The sequence below is a fragment of the Vigna unguiculata genome, chromosome 8 (genome assembly GCF_037176805.1).
Source record: "Vigna unguiculata cultivar grain cowpea cultivar isolate G323 ecotype 2 chromosome 8, ASM3717680v1, whole genome shotgun sequence".
Lineage (NCBI taxonomy): Eukaryota > Viridiplantae > Streptophyta > Magnoliopsida > Fabales > Fabaceae > Vigna > Vigna unguiculata.
The window spans coordinates 435925-458379 of NC_140799.1; the positions used below are offsets into that span (position 1 = coordinate 435925).

General features: G+C 27.2%; 2 protein-coding genes across 2 annotated transcripts; one reads left to right on the forward strand and one right to left on the reverse strand.

The window, feature by feature from the left end:
- Positions 1-2963: 2963 nt before the first annotated feature.
- Positions 2964-8234, reverse strand: LOC114194002 (GDSL esterase/lipase EXL3-like). Its single transcript, XM_028084022.2, has 5 exons — positions 7910-8234; positions 4097-4227; positions 3789-4013; positions 3398-3653; positions 2964-3312 (listed from the first exon to the last, which is right to left on the reverse strand). Exons 1-5 carry the CDS (start codon positions 8199-8201, stop codon positions 3122-3124), a joined length of 1095 nt encoding a protein of 364 aa, XP_027939823.2. The 5' UTR covers positions 8202-8234; the 3' UTR covers positions 2964-3121.
- A 10274-nt stretch (positions 8235-18508) lies between these two features.
- Positions 18509-21694, forward strand: LOC114193778 (uncharacterized). The gene is made up of 3 exons (XM_028083711.2): positions 18509-18794; positions 19646-20021; positions 20108-21694. The coding sequence occupies exons 1-3, from the start codon at positions 18723-18725 to the stop codon at positions 21442-21444; spliced, it is 1785 nt and encodes a 594-aa protein (XP_027939512.2). The 5' UTR covers positions 18509-18722; the 3' UTR covers positions 21445-21694.
- The last annotated feature ends 761 nt before the right edge of the window (positions 21695-22455 follow it).

Here is a 22455-nt window from a genome sequence, read left to right on the forward strand (position 1 = left end):
TTATTTTTAGTCGATAAGCAATTTCTAAAACTCACCTTCACATCGAGATATATATATTTTGAATGTTGAAATAAACATTAATGGATAGTTCGAAAGTGATTCAATAGTGAATGACACAATAGACTCAATAAACAACAAATCTCTCGATAACAGATGATATAATAGATCGAACAACGATAAATATAGTTAGGATAAGTTGTAACACATGACTTTAATACATTGTTAAGAAGTGAACTTTAAATTTACTTTAATCCCATAAAATCAGTTTATAATTAAAATTTACACACAATTATTATATATGATAAAAAGTCTTATTTTTAATCAATGTGTAATCATCAACAAAATCTCACCATGAGAGATGTTCGATGAGTTGATCTCTATTCAAAACCTTTTTTAGATTATATACTCAAACTTTAGCTTTGACGTGGGCATGTGTTTTGTATTTTCATATGCTTTTGTCGAAATTGTTGATTCCAGTTTAAAATGCAGTTGTAGGGATGGAGAAGCAATTTTTTTTGCTTTTTATGTAACCAAAAACGTGCCTGTAATAAACAACGTTGCCTAAGAACATGTAAAACTTTTGTAAAGATATATTAAACTATTTTGTTTGATGTTATTTGTTTGCGATGTCTTACTTTATCGGGTTTGTAATTAATAATGTGTCGCATATAATAAATACGTTTTGAGCAGTTCCCGTGAAGTTAGATGGTAGATGTTCATTATATTATTATCTTGCAAATGAAATCGTAGTTTTGTCCACACAATCCTTGCATAAAGACAAGCCATGCAAATTATTCTATCATCATTATTTTTCGTCAACGAATCCACTTACATGCATGTGCTTAGTTGGGTCTCTTTTAATATTCCAAACATGAAAATGTACGTCAAATGTTCTATTTATAATTAATCTTCATTTCATGCATTAATCCCTATTAACAAATCCTAATGACGTCTATAATTTTCACCTTTTTTTTTATAAAAGAGTATGAACTCTCTTTATACTTGTAAGAAAAATTATAATATGACTTTCGTTTGTTGACTCATATATTTTACTTCTTGATGTGGTTTAGTATGAATTATTGATTCTTTTAAAGGAAAGATCGTAGTATATTAATCAATGACTCACATTAAGTCACGCCAAAAAGTAAAAATGAGAGTCAAAAAATGGAAATCATAGTATCGTTATCTTTACTTACAAATAGTGAAGGAACTTTTTTTTTATCAACAAGTAATTGTTTTTTTTTAAGATTATCCGTGCACCTTTTAATCAAATTTACAAAATACATAGTATCATACCTTGTTGTATTACATTCAATTGGAGATTTGTTTGACCTTTCTATCACTAAAACTATTTTTTGTGAAAATGCTTTTAAAGATAAAGAAAAAATATCAAGGTTTCTCAAAAGTTGAATATGAAGCTTCGAGTTTTGGCCTCTGGTTTAAAAATTTAAAAAAAAATATAGAAATCAAATAAATTTAAATAATAATAAATTAAAATGTGTGTTCATAAAATTTAAGTGATGTTATTGAATTTGAATTTAAATTTAAATTAGAATACATGGATGTGTTTAAAAAAAAAACATATTCCTTCTAGTCCTTATTATAAGACATCATTAACTCAATTACGTAGTAAAAAAAAACAGTATTTTTTTAAATTATAGTTACTTACCTATTTTACCATTATAATAAACATTTAATCGTTGTGTATGAATTAAAAAATATATTTTTTTTATAATAATTTCAGATTTTGTTAGAAGCCATGAGAGAGGTTATAAAGCGTAATATAATCAATACAAAAGTTTTAAGGTATCAATCTTATATTTATTCTGAAATGGAGAATTTAAATGTCACAAATATGGTCATTATGTTTATGAATCTTGAAGAGAATGAGGAAAATCAAATTTTGTCGGTGAAAAAAAAGTATAGAATTCGTTGATGGCGATTGAAAATGTAATAGGTAGACAATTGTTGCAGTAATCACATGAGTGAAATTAAGTCTTATTTTTGGTATTTAAACGAAAAATTTTATTCTGCCATTAGTTTCGGTGGGAAAAGGTGATATTAATTAATACACAAAATTGAAAAATAACTTGTAAAAACAATTTATAATGTTCTTTGCCTCTCTAACTTAAAAAGCAACTTGTTAATCACTTTGAATTCGTTACCCTCAATGAAGCTTTTGACACAGTTGTTTTATACTCTCACCTTTTAACACTTTGAATTACTATTTTTAATCGAGCTATTCATAATAGAAAACAATAGAAAAATGTAGAAAAACATGGATATATTATTTTAAGATATTCTTTTTTATAGACAACCAATATAGAGTAATTAAAAATCACCATAAAAAGACATAACATCCATTTACTTAAAAAAACAAAAACTAAAAAGGTAATTGATAACCCTATAAACTAAAATAATTAGTAACCAATAAAAACATATTAAAACATTACAAAAAACAAAAAAGTGTGATAGATATTTGTTAAGAACTTATAATATGCAAGTTGGTTGATTTCAACCCGAAATTGTCGCTTTTGAACCACATATGAGATGACATCTTCACATGGTGGAGCAACTTCAAAGCCTCAGCCCAATGGATAATGACGCATGATGATCATAGTTAAGTGTAATTAAATTTGATACTATTTATTTCATAAAAAAAAATTGATATCATTTAAGAATTCAACTTAAAATTTCAAATTTTCATGAGGGCATAATTCAAATAATGAAGTTAATTTAAATATTATTATGTTTCCAAGAAAAATATTTCCTCCTCAATGGTATCGTTATATAATATTAGTGAGACCCGTAACACTCAAAATCAAGTAAACGAGAGTGTTACTCTCGGTGAGTCTGATGATATTTTAATTATTAAATTTTGATAACTCTTTTTTATAATATAAAATAATATCTTTCAAATGATTTTAAAATATTGAAAATAAAAAAATAAATAACAATTAAAATTGTAAAAGAAAATTATTAAAATTTAACATTCAAAAATTCATTTTCCGTGCTAATAATTATATAATACTAATCCACGGAATTTTTCTGACAGATGAAATTGATAGACAGCAACACAAGATGTAACGAAAACAACCTAAGCAGAAGGAACTCTGAAAGCTCACTTGAATTGGTACAAATATTTTTGAAGAATAGGAGCTATGAGTCTTTTGTAAGCGCTTTCTGTGGGATGAAAACTGTCCCAAAACACATAATCCTGAACATTGGGACATGTCGTATCGAAACTGTTGCATAATATTGCAACCTCTATTCTCCCTGTTCCACAGCATCCAGTGTCTCCAACTTTATACCCTGCACAAATATACCTTTTCATTTTCTCAACTTTCACCAAAAAGGGAAGCTTTTTAGACAATTAATTTAAGACATTTTCAGTTACCATATTTTTGGTAATTGACGATGATGTCAAGCAGAGGGTCGTAAACATTGATGAAAACATTTCTGCTACTGGGAAAGTTACGATTGAGAGAACCCACGAGATTGGACAATTTGGTGTTAAATAATTGGGCCAAGTTGTTGGGCCTTAGTGCACACTTTTTCTCTATTCCTCCACCCACTGTTCTCTGAAACGGCAAACACCCAATTGGAGGTGCACTGAATACTGCAATCCTCCTCGCACCTAACTCATTTAATTCCTTTCAAACCAATCATAAAAAGAATATATAGTTTTCCTCAGTCCAAACATAACATTAAATTCAACAAACACACGTTTGATGTTTCAAATTAACGCATGTCAAATGATGTTTCAAAAACATAGAAATTTATCTGACCGTTAAGAAGGTGGAAGCTGAGTTAAGGAGAAGATCGGAGTAAGAAGGAAGATCGTAGAGGAGAGAACGAGTGCGATAGGTGTTGGAAATGTCACTGCTTCCTGCTACCACAATGAAGAGACTATTTGCTATGATGAACTTTGCTCTCTCGTCTCCGACCAAACCTTTCAATTTCACTGTGTATTCTTTGAACAGATCAAGTTGCCCACTTAACGCCATTGATCCCTGATTAATCCATCTTTGTTGTATTATTAAGATGCATTAATAAAGTGTTAATTAAGGTATGTATGTAGATAAGGTAGAGATACCTCTAATATGGAAGTCAAAGGGTCGTATCCTGAGCCACCTGAAGCAAAACAGACCCCTGTCACCAAATCACTACCCTCCAGATTTGGCTTTAAATATGCTGGCAGAAGCTCCTTAATTCCCAACTCTTCCACTGTTCATCATTTATGTTATGTTATATATCACACCATAAAATTACACTACATCCCCACATGTACAACAAAATACTCACATCTTTAAAAAATAAAATAATTTTAACAAAAAATATTTTTTTAACGAAAAAAAATATGGTGTCAAAATATCATTATTCAAATTATAATAAAAAAAAATATCATTGTCCGAACTATAATATGACTTTAACCGAAGGTTTTATTATATCTGTTACCTGTCCTACGGCTATGCACTGTGTGAAAACGAAAACTCGAAAAGTAAATAATTTCAGCTATTTAATTTGTGATTTTAGTATGTCTATTAATAATAAACAATAGTAATAATGAGGGTGATAATATTAGAACAGTTCCATATTAATAACATGCATTAATTTGTCAATACAGGGACCCAGCGTGCCTGTACAACTGAGGCCGTGAATTAAAAACTCAACGTAGCTCAATAAATACTCTAAAGTACATGCTCTGTTTTATGAGTGATATAAAAGATTTCGCTGATTTTTTTTTTTTTGTTGTTGTTACTTTATTTTCTTACTTTAAAATATGTTGATTTTATTATGTTAAAATAAGAGTGAAATTTAACGAAAAATCTAGATTCACCCGTGGAAAGAAAATAGAGTAATAAAAATTTGGAAAATTTAGCATATATATATATAGTTTGTATGAGATATATAGTGTGGGGATTTAGAATTAGCGTAAATAAAATGTGTAGTGAATAAATAGAGTAGAAAAAGAAAGATAAAAATAAAAATGAACAAATATAGGTAAACAAAAGAACTTAAAAACTGATATTCTCTACATCGGTCTTAGAATGTCAAAAGTGTCGGTCAATTTCTAAATTTAAGCAATAACTTAATGCTTTCTGTATAGATTTCTTTTTTTATAAAACAAGACTCTCATAAAAATTTATTTTACTTTTAAATAATTTATATTATTTCACATGACTTTTAATTAGTTTTTGCAGGTTTTATTTAGTGGGAAAATTATAAAACAAAAACTATGTGTCTTACATTTTGATAATATTGCTTTACATTATTATTTTCTGTAACCTATTGACTAAAACAAAAACTTTATGTCTTACATCTCTTTCTCTATGTCATTAAGCCATTATTAAATGTCATTATTAAATGGTTAAATATATTTTTTATTTTTTAAGTTTTAGTAAAATTTGAAATTAGTCTTTCATTAAATTTTTTAACTGATTTAATCATTAATTTTTAGAAATATTTCTTTTAATCAAATTTTGTTAAATTTATTTAAAGTATCAAACGTGTTTTATGATAATATTTAAATTAGTATTGAAAAGAAAATGGTTTAAACAACATAAACAATTCAAATACTATCATAAAATGAACTTAAAACATTAGATAAACTTAAAAAATCTTGTTAAAAAAACTAAATCTGCATATTTTTAAAAATAAAAGACTAAATTAGTAGAAAAAAAATTATTTAACTTAATTAAAATTTAAAAAAAAAAATACTCAATGTAAGAACTCTAACTAAAAAATAAGCTTCCAAAGTCCTCCATGGCTTAAATGCTATCTTTTATTTATGTCTATCACTGTCATGACAGTGGGGTGATGATACTTTCATACTGTAAGTGCTACCTTCACATGCCCAGATAAGTAGAAAATGAGAGTTTGTGCTTCTTTTTGTACAATTTTTTTTATTACCAGAGAGAGATAGGACAAAGTGTGTTAAAATGATTAATATGATAGAGAAAATACTATAAGAATATTGTTATATCTCTTCATATAATTAAATTCTTTTACTGTAGAAGTAACAAAGCTTTGCTTCTGTTAATTATGATCTAGGGGCAGATTGATTCTTCACAATAAAATATAATATTTCAGTGTCATTTTACAATTTTTGTCTTAAGTATTTTCATAAATTTTTTGTAAATATTATTAAAAATCACTTTTTGATGATATTTTATCATAATTCTGACAAACATTTACCTGTTTACAGTGTTTAAAATCCTCTTATTTTTTATGGGAATTCGCGTCCATGTTTTCAAATAAGGTGTAAAAAATAAATTCTTGGACCAAATTACAGTGAAATCCGAATAATTTTTTTGTCCTGTCTATTAATTGTATTTAGTGTTTATAATATAGAATATATTGTTAAAAAATTGAATCTATCTGTGAAGTTATATCACAATAAATACTCGTTAATTAATATGACTAATGAAATATTTAGTACAGTTTTTCAAAAAAAAAAAAAAACATCATATCCAACAATTATGTGCTGTTTTAAAGGCAGGTTAAATTTTAGTTGAGACATTTAAATTGATTTTAATCTTTATTAAATACAGTACTGATATTTGACATCTATTTTAAATGCAATGTAAAACTCTTTTCAAATCCTAATTAAATAAACAATTATAATAAATTGTTTATTTTAAACTTTTTAAACTTAACTAGATTTCAAACGCTTATTAAATAAATCAGTTTAGTTATTCAACATTGTATAGATTGGGATTAGTATAGTGTTCGGTTTATACTATTATTTTCAAATTTTGTCTTTATTTTAGAATAAAATTGAGTCAAAAAAAATTTAAGAAGTTCTTCCAAAAACTACTTAAGAAGGGAAGACTCCGCAAATTACTCATAACTCATACGATCAAAATCAATTCAACTACTATAATTCAATATCTTTATTTTTACTAATTATCACTAAAATTAATTTAATTCAAAATTCAATATTTTTTATTATTATTTGTTGGTTATCACTGAACTTAATTCAATTCATGTAGGTGAAGACTTAAACTAATGGACCCATCCGCGTACGAGCTCTACTCTTCATTGTAATGGAAATCTTTTGAAAAAAAAAAAAGGAACTAATAAACTTCACAAGTAAATATAGCTTCATATTTTTAAAACCTCACTTTGTCTCTCTTGTATTATTTTCTTCTGTATCATCTCTTTCATTCTTCCACGTTATTATAACGAAAAATTTTCTTTGACACCAACTCTTACAAAAACGGACTTGATTATTTTTGTAATTTATTTTATATATTTATCACAATATAATTAAAGAATATTGAATTGAAGTTTTCTTTAATTGTACAAGTGTTCATCTCACCAAACACTATTATAAATATATATGTTGAAAAGTATACTTACAACCTATATAATTAATTTGCAAAATAAATAAATTAAACATCCAAATTATTAAATATTATTAAATAATATTATAGTATTTTAAAAATTCAATTGTCAACCTTAATAAAAAAATAATAAAAATTTTACGAGAAAATAATAAAAATATAATAAAAAGTTGTCATTGATGGTTTAAGTAGTTGAATGAATTAGATTTGTGAAAAAAAAATTGTTATTTGAACTATTCTTATAAGAAAAAATAGTTTATTAATATTTAGAATAAGAAAAACTACATTTTTTTTCCACCAATCTCATACCTGTTTGCCATTTTCAGGCTTTAGAGAAAATGTTGACTATTGTTTCAGATAAGGACACATATATCTCTCGAATATTATCACAGAAAGTTTGCACGTGTATACCCACGCGAGGGAAAATGGATTTATCTTCTCTTTTTTTTTTTCATTAAGCTGTTAAAATTTGTGTTTCATCTAACAAACATAAAACATCATAAAATAAAATAGAACAAAAGATAAGAACAAAAGAGATAAAAAATAAGATATATAATTACCTATAAGGTCTGATGGAACCTTTCCATTGCTAAATCTACCGGTTGGAACGCCACCTTCAAAGTCTCTCCCATAAGGAGCGAAATTAGACCTAGCAAACGATGTCGTTCTGTTGTTGTTGTTGCCGGTGTCCACCACTGAATCTCCGAACACAAACACTGCCGGAACAGACACATTCGGTGGTAGTTTCAACAAAGCTTTTGTTTTTAAGGAAACAGATAACACCAACAATGCAAAACGAAGCATGTTGGAAGGAAGAGACTGAGAAAAAGAAGAAGAAGAAGAAAGAACCATGGCTGCTTCACTTCACTTTTGGCTACGTGTTGGACAACAAATAACAACACTTATTTATAGAGAACAAAGTTTTAGTGACCTACGTACTCTTTTCATGGAAATAATATTTTTTTTTTTTTTGCAAGCAAAAAGAATTTTATTAAAATGGGATGGACCATTACTACATGATATATGTGTTAGATGATTTTATTTTATTTTTCCACATGTGTAAAGCCAGTTTTACTTCTGTTTTTAGTATATCTGAACAACAAAATAAAAGTATTGTTATTCATGAACGTAATAAAAAATGAATAAAATGTAGAATAGGAGTGGTTTTTAAAATTGAGAGTAATAAATAAGTTTTGTAATTATTGTTTATAAATCATTAGCATCTGATATATGTTTTCAGATTTATATATGCTAAGAAACAATTTTTATCGGTCAGGAATTAGATTTTTTTTTATTGAAATTTGGAGGGTAGCAATATATTTTTCATGAAAATTTTACACTTTTAATATTTTGATCAATATCTGGAAAACACTTATTGGTGCTCTCGTATTTTAAAGTGAAATAATTGGTACATGTTGTGTCCTTTACCTTTCAGGTCATTTATTGCATGAATTTGTTGTTGGCTTGTCTAAGGAAAAACAAGACAAATCAAGGAAGCTAATGTTGGCATGAATTAGGTTTTTCTTATAATTATATGTTGATAATAAATTCTTCTTCATAGTTTACTATGTTTATTATTTCTGTCTGATTTTTTTTAGTGTTTTAGCGTGGTTGTTCAATGAATGAATGATATTGTATGATAAGAATACAACTTTATTATTTCTGTCTGATTTTTTTAGTGTGGTTGTATAATGGGTGTATAATATTGCATTATAAGAATAAAACTTTATACAAGGAAAAATAAAAGTCTCTTTCTTCAATGTTATATAGTTTGTAATAAAAGTTTAATAGATTTTCATAGAATATAAAAATTCTCAGTTTAATTATTAAATATCATTATTTTTGTACTGAATGTGAAAATATAATTGATTTAACTATTATATGATAAAATATTAATTTATTTCTAAATTATATAATATACGTCATTTTGTTATTTTATATTAATTTTAATGTTATTTTTATATTAATTATACTTGCACTTTTTAATGAATGGAGACTCATAAGTAAAATAACAATTCCATCATCAATTTAATGAGAGAGTTAGATTCCATAAACTCAATTGAAAATTATAAAAATTTTAACTATTTAATATATTTAAAAATTAGAACAAATTAATTGAAAATATTTAGGTTTATGAAAAATTAAAAACTTAATTAAACCTAAAATATATACATTAAGACCGAATTTTGTGAAAAAGGTAAATCACATTTTATCGTTTTCATGAAAATTTAAAATTTAACAGTTAATTTGATGAAATTACTTTAAATAATTTTGGAAATAACTCTAGAAAGTTTGTCACCTAGTCTTAGCTCTGTAGGTTAAATCAGTTATAAATTTAAAGATATTTTTTTAAGATAATTTTGACTCGTCACTGGTTATGTGTTTAACCATTCCAATAATATAGACTATATTTATAAAATTTTGATATTCATCTAAATTCTTTAACTACTTTGTTTGTATAAATGTCAACATTATGAAAAGACATATTTTTGGAATACATAGCATAAGAACTCTTTAATTATACTTTCATTATTGTTTAATTTTAGTAAGTTTTGACTTTAGCAAATAAAATAATACATAACCATAGTTTAACGATTGAATTCATATATATATATATATATATATATATATATATATATATATATGATTTAATAAGATAAATAAAAATTTATCAAGAGGAATAAGGAATATTTGAATAAAGTGATTGAGACAATAATGAAAGATAAACAAGAAATATAAATAAGCAACCCATAATATAGAAAAAAAGTGATGTTGAAATTGATGTTTAGTTGCGTAAATAATATACGATGTATATGATTTTATTAATATAGTATATCCATGTTAAATACCATGTCCTTTACTTTTGTATTCACAATGCATCTATGTCATAATTTTCATTTGGTATTCACACTTAATTAATCTCTAAAATTTTTACTTATCTCTTAAACAAAAATATTATCTCTTAATTATTATTTTTACATTCACACTGCTCCAATAGAAAAAAAAAACATTAACTGCATGGAAACTTATCTCCAAAGATTTGATTGAAAGATTCTGAAATTGATTTGAGAATGAATATTGAAGTTTGATTATTTGTATAGAAATTAATAGTGTGGCATTGATGAGATGGTATCAGGCTTGAAGACAGTTGAAGTAGTTGGCACCAGCCTTGCCTGGGCCCTCCTTTTGGGCTGGGCCTCCATCACTACCCAATAACATGTGGGTCAGAGACTGTGACCGTGACACCACACGGGCCCAGTAGCGTTTGATTTGTGGTACCAAATTTAAGGTTGAGTTGGCCCATGCAGTGTTCTTTGTCTGGTCTATTTTATTGGCCTCAGATGTTCTTTGTATTGCTCTTTTCTATTTCTGCATTGCCACAAATAGTAGGAACAAAATATTAAATGTAAAATTTTCCATTTTACTCACAAAGAAGCATACTTAAAAAATATATATATTTACGATAAAAAAAATAGTTTGTAGCAAAAAAATATTTTTCAATTGGTAATGGATGGGGTACAGTTTATATTGATATTTATGTTTTAGGAAAAAACTTGTACTTAAACCGACACCCTCGTATGAAGTTGTAATCATTGTCTATTTAGTTTTAACTTGAATTTATTTATAGTTACATTAATACACTTTTAATTTTTTTAATTAATAAACTTTAATTTAATAAAAAATTGGAAAAAAATAAATTAAAATATTAACATCTAATTCGGGTTAACTAACTTTGTTTACTAAAAAAGTGTAAGCAATTACTCAAACCATTACTTTAACTTATTTCTTGTAGAAAAAATATTTATATAGTTGAAAATGATAACAAATTTGTAGTTTCATATAATCTATATCTTTCTATCGACTATGATGCTCATGTTAATTTAATATTATGATAAGTATAATTCCATTAAACATTTATTTAATTATGCCAACAAAAATTGTGGCAACGGTTTAGGATTTAGGATTTTCATATGTTAAATTATATATGAAATATTTTTCCTATGTAAATTTTTCGACGTCTAATTTATATATGAATTTGTTTTAATATATAATCCGTAGATAATATTTAAATACATATGGATTTTGTTTAATATATACAGATTTTATTTATAAAAGAAAATTAATTTTTTTTTTATGAATTCTGTCCACAAGAAAATGACAATGATAAATAAAAAGTTTTAAACTGAGAAAAAATAAGTATTTGTTTGGAGGGTTTTGAAATACGATATTCGTTATTATTGACCTCAAGTTTGAAGATTGGTTTTCATCGTCGAAATAATCAACGAGTTATTTTTAGGATAAAAAAAAGTCAGTCGTATTTTAAAGAACAATAAAAAAATGGCAATGTTCTTGTTATAAATAGAAGCAAATAAAATTTATGCCAAAGCTGTAAAAGAAAAAACACTTATTCTGATTTTCCTAACAAATTCAGATATTGTTTATAGTAGCAAAAAGGAAAATTAATTTAATATTCAATTTAGTTCGATAAAAATATCGTACATGTTATGGATCAAAGTTCAACTATGCTCATTATTGATATTTAAAACAACTATATAAAAGCTATAGTCTCCCTCGTACTGTTATTTGGTTGAAGTTGTGACATAACCATCAAGTTAAATGCACATGACATTATAGAAAATTAATTTTGGTTACATTAATTGTACAACAACTTCAAAATCAATCACATGTTTTAAGAAAAAAAAATTGCAAGCATCTTGAAAAAAAAAAAAAAGCTTCTAAATATATGATTCAAATAATCTTATTACACACCTGGACTTCAACAAAAGTTTGGTCGCTGTCGTGCTGTTATTAGTTGTAAGTTGCAACATAACCATAAAGTCTAATAAATATTGAACCAAATAAACTAAAAATTAATATGCATAATGCATTCATAACTTAAATATATTGCATGTTCTTTCATGATTTTTATACTATGCTAATTGGTTCATTTCGACAACTTTTTAATGATACATTTAAAAAAATAATAATGTGCTATTGTTTCTGCTTCAGAGAGAAACACTTAAACTTTTCATATACATTTTTTTTTTAAATTGATTCAGTGATAATTGTTCACATTCAACCATAATTAGAAATCATTTTGAAATCGTTCTTATTATTCATATAATAATATAAAATTGAATATACAACAATATAAATTGCTTTAATTATAGTTCAAGCTTTCTGAATAGAAAGGATAATTGTTTTGAATAGCTATAAAGAGCCTTAAAACTTGCTGAAATTTAGTTCAGAGTCTAATTAGGTTTCTAATCACATCAACATATTATTATAATATAAAAATTAAGCAAATAATTTAATTATTTTATTCAATTAAAACTTGTTAAATAAGTTTTAGACTATTTAAAAGATTGGTTTCTTGTAATTTTAATTACTTTTTACGATTTTAGTTCACTGTGTTGCTTTTTAATTCTCTTATGATTCCGAACCCTCTCTTTTATGCTTCTGTAGTTGCATTGCACTTTCTTATTTTTTTTAGTTTTGTTTCTTTTGTTCTTTGTTTATGGTTCTTAAATTGGAGTACCCTTTATTCTCTGTATCTATTGATATTCTTTATACTGATATAAAATGAAGAAGAAGAAAATCAACCAAAATCATTAAAAATGAATTTGTATTTTCTTTTCTTGTATTACTTACTTTATTATTGTTTAAATATCATTTGTTGTAAATATGGTTTTATCTGTTTTCAACTTTTGTAAAAATCTTGTTACTTAGTCCTTATTACCAAGTTTAATACTAAGATGATTAATAGATTAAAATACAGATTAGCATAATTTAGACAATAAACGATATTATAAATTAAAGGAACTGTATAATTTTAAATATGTTATTCAATTAAGTAATTTATTTCTTATTTTATATAAATAATTAACTATATAGTTTAATTTTTTATTAAGTGCAGTAAACAATGATGTTAAGTTTTCAATATTATACTTACTTTTCAATTCACTAATTGGTGTTAACATTGTATTTTTGTAATTATAATTTACATAAATGCTTATTACTTTTTCATTGTAAGAGGGACTTTGACTCCTTTAAAAGGAACGAAGAATTTCCAAAGGTAAAGTATGAAATTATAACATTTTTGGGAAATCAAATGTCCATGTATTTTATTACAATCTCAACCATTAATATTTCAATCAACAGTTATATCTCTGCATTTTATCACATAAGGTGGAAAGAGTAATTGCATAGGTGAAAAGAGCAAGAAAACTTAATTTGCATCTTGTTTAACAAAATTCGTCCCATCACCAGACTTGACTGGGCCCTTCTTTTGGGCTGGTCCTCATCACTACCCACTAACAAACTGGGTCATACACTGACTGGGTCATTTCTTTATTCACCCTCGTACTTTTCATGTGTACTCCATGGAAGTGGGTAAAAGACCAAATTGTCCCATGCTACTGTCGCGCATTGCCATGCTTCCGATTTTGAAAAAATATTGACTTTCAAATTACATAATCTCTTAAAGTTAACTTTATTTCGCATAAATATTACAAGTTAGGAGACTTCATAAATAAGTTTTATATTATATTATTTTTAGAGAGCACCGTTTTTAAATTGTTAAATCCATGTTGGAATACGAATCATCTAAATATATGTTTAATGTTGGATATAAATCATCTTTACAAAGCCCATCATGACAACAATATTTCAATTATATTCAATGAGATATAAATCATCCAATAACATGAAATATGTCACAATTATACCTCATTATTTTTTACCATTGAGATTAAATTTTTGTTCTAAAACAAAAAATAAGTTGACTCAATTTGACTCGATCTAAATATTTTAACTTTTGAAATGTAAAACATATATCATAACTCACTGAAAATCTATTTACTTAAAGAATACTAATTTTATCTCAAACATTCCCAACTTTTTAATATCGTAAACATATCATACATAATTAAGTAAACTGTTCACAGAAAAACATCTAGGTATATTGTACCATGAACATCTCAATGTATGATCAAACATTTATCTTAAGATTTAAATAATTTGAATACATTCAAAAAAGCCACACACTTAAAATAAAATATTGTAATAATGTAATTTTTTGGATTCCATACTTTCATATTAAATTCGATTTTATAATTCAAAAAAAAATGTAAATATATTCATTTAACCATATATAGAGTTGACTTAAAACTAAATACACATTGATTACAACTTTACACGCATGTGTCGGTTTAAGTACAAGTTTTTTCTAAAATGTAAATATCAACATAACCACATTTCTATTGCATTTTGAACAATAATTTTTTCCTGTAAAATATATTATTTTTTAATTTCAAAGTGTTTCTTTTAAGTATGCTTTAGGAGTAAAATGAACAATTTTTATATTTAATATTTTGTTGCCACTATTTGTGGCAATGCAGAGATGGAAAAGAGTAATACAAAGAATATTTGAGATAGACTACACCAGAAAACATTGCATGGACCAGTTCAACCTTAAATTTGATGCCACAAATCAAACCCTACTTGGCCAATGAGGTGTCACAGTCACGCTAATTTCTTTTTGGACCCTATATTTTCTCTCCACACCTTCACAAATACAAAAGTATCCACACTTTGTCATTCAAAGATAACTTTCGTATGCTATAATCTTGAAGTCATGTTTTGACTTTTTTCACAATTCTTTTGAATTTCATCACACAATCTCAAAGTTTTTTCTTTCTTATAGAATATATTTAAAATTATTTTTTGTATTAAAATTTTTTTGGGTTGCATAATTCAAAAAAAATCATTTTCTTTATGAAAAAATGTTGAATTGTGTAATCAGAACAATTTTAAGATTTATACGGTATAATTTTTTTTTTTATAAATGGATGTAAAATTGAAGGGGCCAAAGACATGAAATTTAATAATAAAAAAAATTGTATTCATATACTGTTTTTTGTTCATTTAAAAACAAAATTTGGAGGCTCAAAGCCCTCAATGAAATTCCGCAGTAACTTGACTTTGGTGGATATATAAAAATGATTAATTATGACATAATATATTGTTTAATAAATTAATCTTTGATATTATGTTAGGTGTTAAATGTCTTTCTTGTCAATGTGAAATGTGTGATTTCTCTATAATTTCGTAGTTATAAATTGAATTTATAATACCAATTTCAATGTAAACCACTATATAAAATGGATTCATTGTTACATCAAATGTGTTAACTAGATGTTAAGATACAGTTATTTATATTCGAAAATTTAAAATTTTAATTTTATCATTTATACAATAGAAATAATTCTCAAATATATTTTGGTATAGTATTTCATGCAATGAATTTATTTATACACTTAGAAAGATTAATAAATTTAGCTAAATTTATTAATACAACTAAAATACACGAAAAAGACATGACAATCTTTTAGAATGTTTAAGTTAATAAACTTATCACTATATTATACATAAAGTAGTAGAATAAAAGTATAAAAAACAAATAAAGCGAATGAACATGTAGGTTTATTTTAAAAATCACAATTTAATTAACAAATTATATTTACATCATATAACGTTATTAATTTTCAATCGCAATCTTCGAAATAATTAACTTTGCATCCGTGCATGAGATTTTAAAGTACGAAAGTCTACTTCAATAGTTCAACATTTGAAATTTACGTGGCTTTCTAAATACAGAACATTGTCAATAAAATACTAAAGTAACAACAAAAAGAAGAATACAATACAAAAAATGATGACGATTGAAGAGCTCGATAACAATATAATAAGCTAGACAAATAAGAATAATAAATTAGTCATTGTAATTAACATCAAAATATGCAAAAGAAAAACAAAATTTATATAAATGAAACTAAGTGAAAGAAAATAAAGAAACACCGTTATGTGTCATGATTAACATGGTAAAATTAAAAGTCGTTGATTTCTAATATTTAATATGACAATAAATCTAATCTTGAAGGAGGAATGAGAATGATAAGTCGTGAAAAAAAAAAGTAAATTTGAATATATATAATTTTTCAAGAAAAATATATATTTATTTTTATTGATTAGAATTTGTATCTTAAGATAAAATCTTAACTTTATTTATAGAATTAAATTTCAGTATCTTAATTTTTAAGAAAATATGTATTTGAATGCTTCTAAAATGAGTTTCAACAAAAGAATTAAGCTTATCTTCCTCGTAAGTTCCTCACAAGGGATTCTCTTTTTAACTTTGTAAAATTTTGGATCGTGTCTGAAATTTGTGATTGAATTTGTAATTAAAATAATTAACTCCATTAATAATTGATGATAATCGATTAATGTTGATAACTTTTAAATATTAGAGATAAATCAAATAATTATTTTTTTTAATTTATTAAATAAAATCTTAATTATCCAATAAAAGATAAAATATTTATCTTTTTTAAAACTATATAATAAAATATTAATTATATAATAAAAAAAATATTTATCTTTTCTAAAATTATTTATAAATCCTTAATTATTTAAAAAGATAATAATAAAAATATCAATAAAAGAAAAAAAGTAAACATAATAAAAATCTAATAATATTAATTATTAATTTAGATTTAGAAAATCAAAATCAAAATATTGATAACTTTTCATGATTTACTTTACATATAAGATACACGAATAAAATAAAATAATAACTTATTGTATAAAATATATCTTTTATAAAAGTCGTAAAAATTTCAACAAAAATTGATAATAGTGGAAATGAAGAACGCGATAAAAATACCATTTGTAATAAAAAAATTCAATTACTATCCATGTTCTAATTTCAGTTTATTTAACAAAATAATTTAACTTATAACTACAAAAGGTATAAAATATTTTACTCCGACGTATTTAATCAATTGCTTTTGTACCGAGGAGATACCAATTATCAATCAAGTGTATAGAAATGATAATTATGGGACTCTGTTTTGTCTTTTCATACACATATTTACTATTTCCAAAACCATTGATACTTCAAGTTCTATTTTGAAAAAAATAAATAAATAAAAAACTATTTTTAGGTGTTATTGTTCAAATCATATTTAAAAAAAAGAAAAAATATTTTTTATGCCTTATTGGTCAAATCATATTATTTACTTTTTCCCGTATCTCTTCATTCTCTAATTTTATTCTTCTTACTTCAGTCTCTTCGTCAAATCTCAAATATAAATTGTGATCTATATATTTTTTTCATGGGAAAATAAGTTGAAAGCCACTTCACCTAGACAAGATTCTCTTGAGTATATAATTGTTTTGTGATTTTGTAAATTTAGATAAAAATCTTACTGTATAACTTAATTATTTTGAATTTTCCTAATTTTATTTTCATATATAAAAATATTTTATCTTTTATAATAATATTATCGTTTAGTCATTTACTTTATATTTGTTTAAAATCAAATTAGTTTTATACAGCATGTCTTGACTTCGCCCTCAAAGACAAACATACGTCACAGCTTCAATTTTATTATATATAAGAAAAGAAAACATCTTAAAAGAAATAAAAACAAAAAATAAATTTCAATATATTTATCTTAATTAATTAACCAATTCAAGTTATAATATATATGCATTATAATTAACATAATTATAAAAGTGGTAATAATAAACAAAAAAGTTATAATAATCTTTAAAATATTATATATTTAGTAAATTAATTATCATTTTATATAAATGATTTTTCTTTTAAGATTTAATGAGTTATTTGATTATTTTAATCATAATATATTTTCATAAACATATTCGTTTCTAGATTAAATATAAAGCATATTTTATGAATTAAACATAATAAAATTAAATATTACAAACATAGAATGAAGTTTGGATCTACTGTAAATTTGTTTGTTGAGATCTCCAACATTAATCATAATATATTTTCCATAACCATATTCGTTTCTAAAATAAATACAAAAACATATATTCTGAAATAAAAATAAAGATTTTATACAATAAAATCCTAATCCATGGTAAGCAATATCTTTAACATAAATAATGTATAATAAATATATTTTTTATCATTAGATAATAATCATATATACACATATAAGATAATTGTTGATTAATTTTAGAGGGTAATATCGTAAAAGGAGCAATACGCGTGGTCGCGTACGAATCACGAAACCGTGTGGTACTGAAAGTCGGTTTCCCTGGCTATAAATACAACCCTTTGCCATTCCTTCGCCTCATTTGGCTTGCGCGATTCAGAATTAGGGTTTCATATTTGTGGAGCCCTTTGGCCGTAGCCGCCAGCCAGAGAGAGATTACTCCGTTCATAGCGTTTCTTTATCCCTTTTTTCTTGAAATCGAACCTCGGTTCGCTTCATTAGCTGAGCGATTTGATCAAAACACAAACACTCACAACCAAACCAAAAGCTTTTATATTAACCGAAGATGTCTCGTTGTTTCCCTTTCCCCCCTCCAGGTTACGGTGCACGTAGCGAGGCCTTGATCGAATCGATTAAGGTTTGTGTTGAGCCGTTTCGTTTTTGCGTTTGTGCGCTCAACTCTGCATGTTGTTCCAAATTGATTTTCTGGGTAGAACTACGGCTCCTTTTCAACCTAGGTTAGAATAGGACCAGGCGATGAGATTGTCCCATTCTTTCGATGCTTTGATCGAACCCTAGAACCGTGATTTTGCTTTTTGGGGCATAGATCGGCTGATTTTTATGAGTGAACATGGAAAAATAGTTCTAGGGTTTTCTTTTGGTCAAGTATAAATAATAAATAATTAACCTAATATAACTGGTGGGATTTGCGAAAGGATTTTTAAGATGCATGCAGTTCTCTCAACTCACTAACTATTTTATTTGAATCTTTGGGTTGGGGTTAATGAAATTTCTTGTATAAACTAATAATTTTTGCAATTCAAAATATGGGACTCAAATCTTGGACGGGCTTTCTGTATACATATCACTGCATGTTAGGATATTTGTCTGAGGCGATGAAGATGTGATGTGAGATCGCATCAGTCTCTGTTATGTATAGATTAGTGGATGATTAGGTAATCCTAGATAATCTCATTCATGGGTAGACGTTCGATATTGACGTGTGTGATGGAGCAAGTCTGATCCTCTTTTGGTATTGTGTGGCTTGTGCACTGGTACTGTCTTAAGAGTTGTAAAGGATATAATATATAAAATGGTTCTTGTAATGGCTGAAAAGATTGTCTTGACTACCAAAAGATTTGTACGAAGTATGAAATAGTTTAGTTATTGCAATTGCATGGTGAAACATTGAAATGCTTGCATAGCATGTTTGTTTCTTTGGACTTTCTCCCTATCCTCTGTTTGAAAATGTTATTCTGGTGCCTAAAGCTCCGAGAGGAGATAGAGAAGAAGAGGAGGGAGAAGATAGAGAAGAAGAGAATCAAGAAGGAGAAGAAGAAGTCGAAGGAGGAGAAGAAAGAGAAAAGGAAGGAGAAGAAAGAAAGGAAACATAAAGAAGAAACAACTGCATCTACTAATGGCAGTGACGATGACAAGAAGTTCAAGCTCATTAAAGATATTACGGAAACCAAAGCAGATGGAAAGTTACAAAAGGGTGAAGTATGTGAGAATGAACTACTTGAGAGGAGTGGAATTACAGAGGAACTTGAACAACCTGTTACTTCTCGGGAACCTTGCTGCTTGTCCGACAGTACTCAAAGCAGTAAGAGGAAAAGGGGCTCCCCACAAGCGTCTCATGAAAATGGTGAGGATGCTTTGAAGCTGGTCACCTCATTGTTTTTGATTGGGTAATTTGTATTTAAATCTAATTTTGGCTTTTCTATGAAACAGGACCTGCTATTAAAATCAGACTTCCTTTAAGAAAGCACAGCGACCCTGAAGAATTAAATTCCAAATCAAAATTTGATGTAGGGTCTTCTTCAGGAAATGCGGGAGATAATGAACATCTCTCAAATAAAACTAGTGTCACTAACACAGGTCCGAAGCGGTTTCTTGGAAAATCTGATTCCAGCAGTGGTAAAGTGTTGCAGAATTCTGTTAGTGGAAATGCAGTGGTCACTAAGAGTAATGTTGGAAGTGACCGTCAGTCACAATGTCTCAGGACTTCAGAGACCAAACGGGTGGTTGGAAACTTGGATTCTAGACACCCCAAATCTGTGAACAATTCAGTTCGTCCTGATGTTGTTGTGGCTAAAGATACCATTGGAAATGATAGTCAATCACAGTCTCTCAGGACGACAGAGGTCAAACGGGTTCCTCTTGGAAACTCTGTTTCTAGACATGGCAATGCAGTGCAGAATTCTGTTCGTGGAGATGGTGTAGTGGCTAAAAACACCCTTGGAAGTGATCGTCAGTCACAGTCTCTCAGGACTGCAGTGCCCAATGGTGTTCTTGGAAGCTCGGATTCTGGACATGCGAAAGTGATGCAGAATTCAGTTAATGGAAATGTTGTGATCGATAAAGGTACTCTTGGAAGTGATCGGCAATTACAATGTCTCCAGTTGGAAGAACCCAAACGGGTTGTTAGTAACTCTGGCAAAGCGATACACAATTCTATTCGTGGAGATTCTTCTGGTGCTAAAAGTACCCTTCAAAATGATCGTCAGACACAATGTCCGAGGAATAATACCGAGCCCAAACGGGTTAATGGAAACTCTGATGCTAGACATGGCAAAGCGGTGCAGAATTTGGTTCATGGAGAGGATGTGGTGACTAAAAGTACTCCAGCAAGTGATCACCAGTCGAAATGTCTCACCAAGCGCAAAAGGGTCCCTGAGAAACCTGATTCTAAACATAGCAAAGCGTTGAAGAACATTTTTCACGGGGATGCTGTGGTCGCAGACATTGCAGTTGGTGATGCCATGGTCGCAGATAAAGCAGTTGATGATGCTATGGACATGGTTATTGCAGTTGATGATGGTAGCAAGAAAGTGGAATCTTTGTACAAGTCTCTGTTACTTATTCCTCCACTAACGTATGATGGATTTGAGTCATTGGATCAAGATTGGCTATTTAGTTCGGAAGCAGAGGCAGAGGCAAAACCGCGTGCCTCAAAGAAACAGAAGTGTGATTCTGAAGTCTTCAAGCTTTCAAGTTCTATGTGGCCTCGTGCAGAATACTTCCCTGAGGTCGATGTGTATGCGCTGCCATATGCAGTTCCATTTTGATTCTTTTGGATTTCTTTTACACTAGATAGTTTCAACGTAGGAAGCTTTGTTCAATTTGACAGAACCGGAGCATTATTGTTTTTTGAAAGAGAAAAAACACTTACTTGGCATGTGGGGGGGAAAATTGCGTAATATATTCTAAACGTGAATCATGCAATTTGTCTTCCATACCGGGACGTCCTTAGAGAATATGAGAATGTACATAAATATAAATATATAGATAGAGATATTTGTTATGATTTTTTGTCTATATCATTTTCTTAGGCAAATTTAAAACATGAATATAATGACACTTTTTTATTCATCTGTGAAACGTTCTTTTTAGGCGTTTTATTGGTTGCTTTAAGAAAAAAAAGGTCTCTGATGGGTTTATCTGATGTTGCCAATAGAATTTCAATATTTTCTCTAGCGATTCTTTCAGCGATGTATGATTATATAATTAATAAATTTACTGAAAATCACACTTTCTGATATGATTTTGGTCGAAGATGGGAATTAGTGATAAGTGACGTATTTAATTTTCTGTGTAATTTGTACTTTGGATGTTTGATTATGGTTTTGTATGCTGTCATGAAGAATAAGTACGTTTATTTTGCGGAAAGCTAACTAAAAAGTTAGAGCAATAAGTGAAAATTGTTTACAATACAGGCTTTGTACGATCATCCTATTAACCATGTAGTAAGTTTGGATGAATTTTTTTATAACCATTTCTAAGAAAAATAAATCTATTTTACTAGTTAAAACTACTTTATACATAAATTAATTTGTTGAGGTTTTCTCATGGTTTTTCTAAATTTTTATCTTTTACCCGTGTACGAATTAAATTTAACTGTAATATAGCATATACTAATTATCAAGTCATTTATTATACCATATACTGTTATCATCACTTGATGTATAAACTATAATTATTTTGCGGCATATAATCGAAGCTCTTACTTCTGTACCATATTTCACCCATATATTAGTGATCATCACTACTTGTGCATTACAAAATGTTAGCGTCAAGAT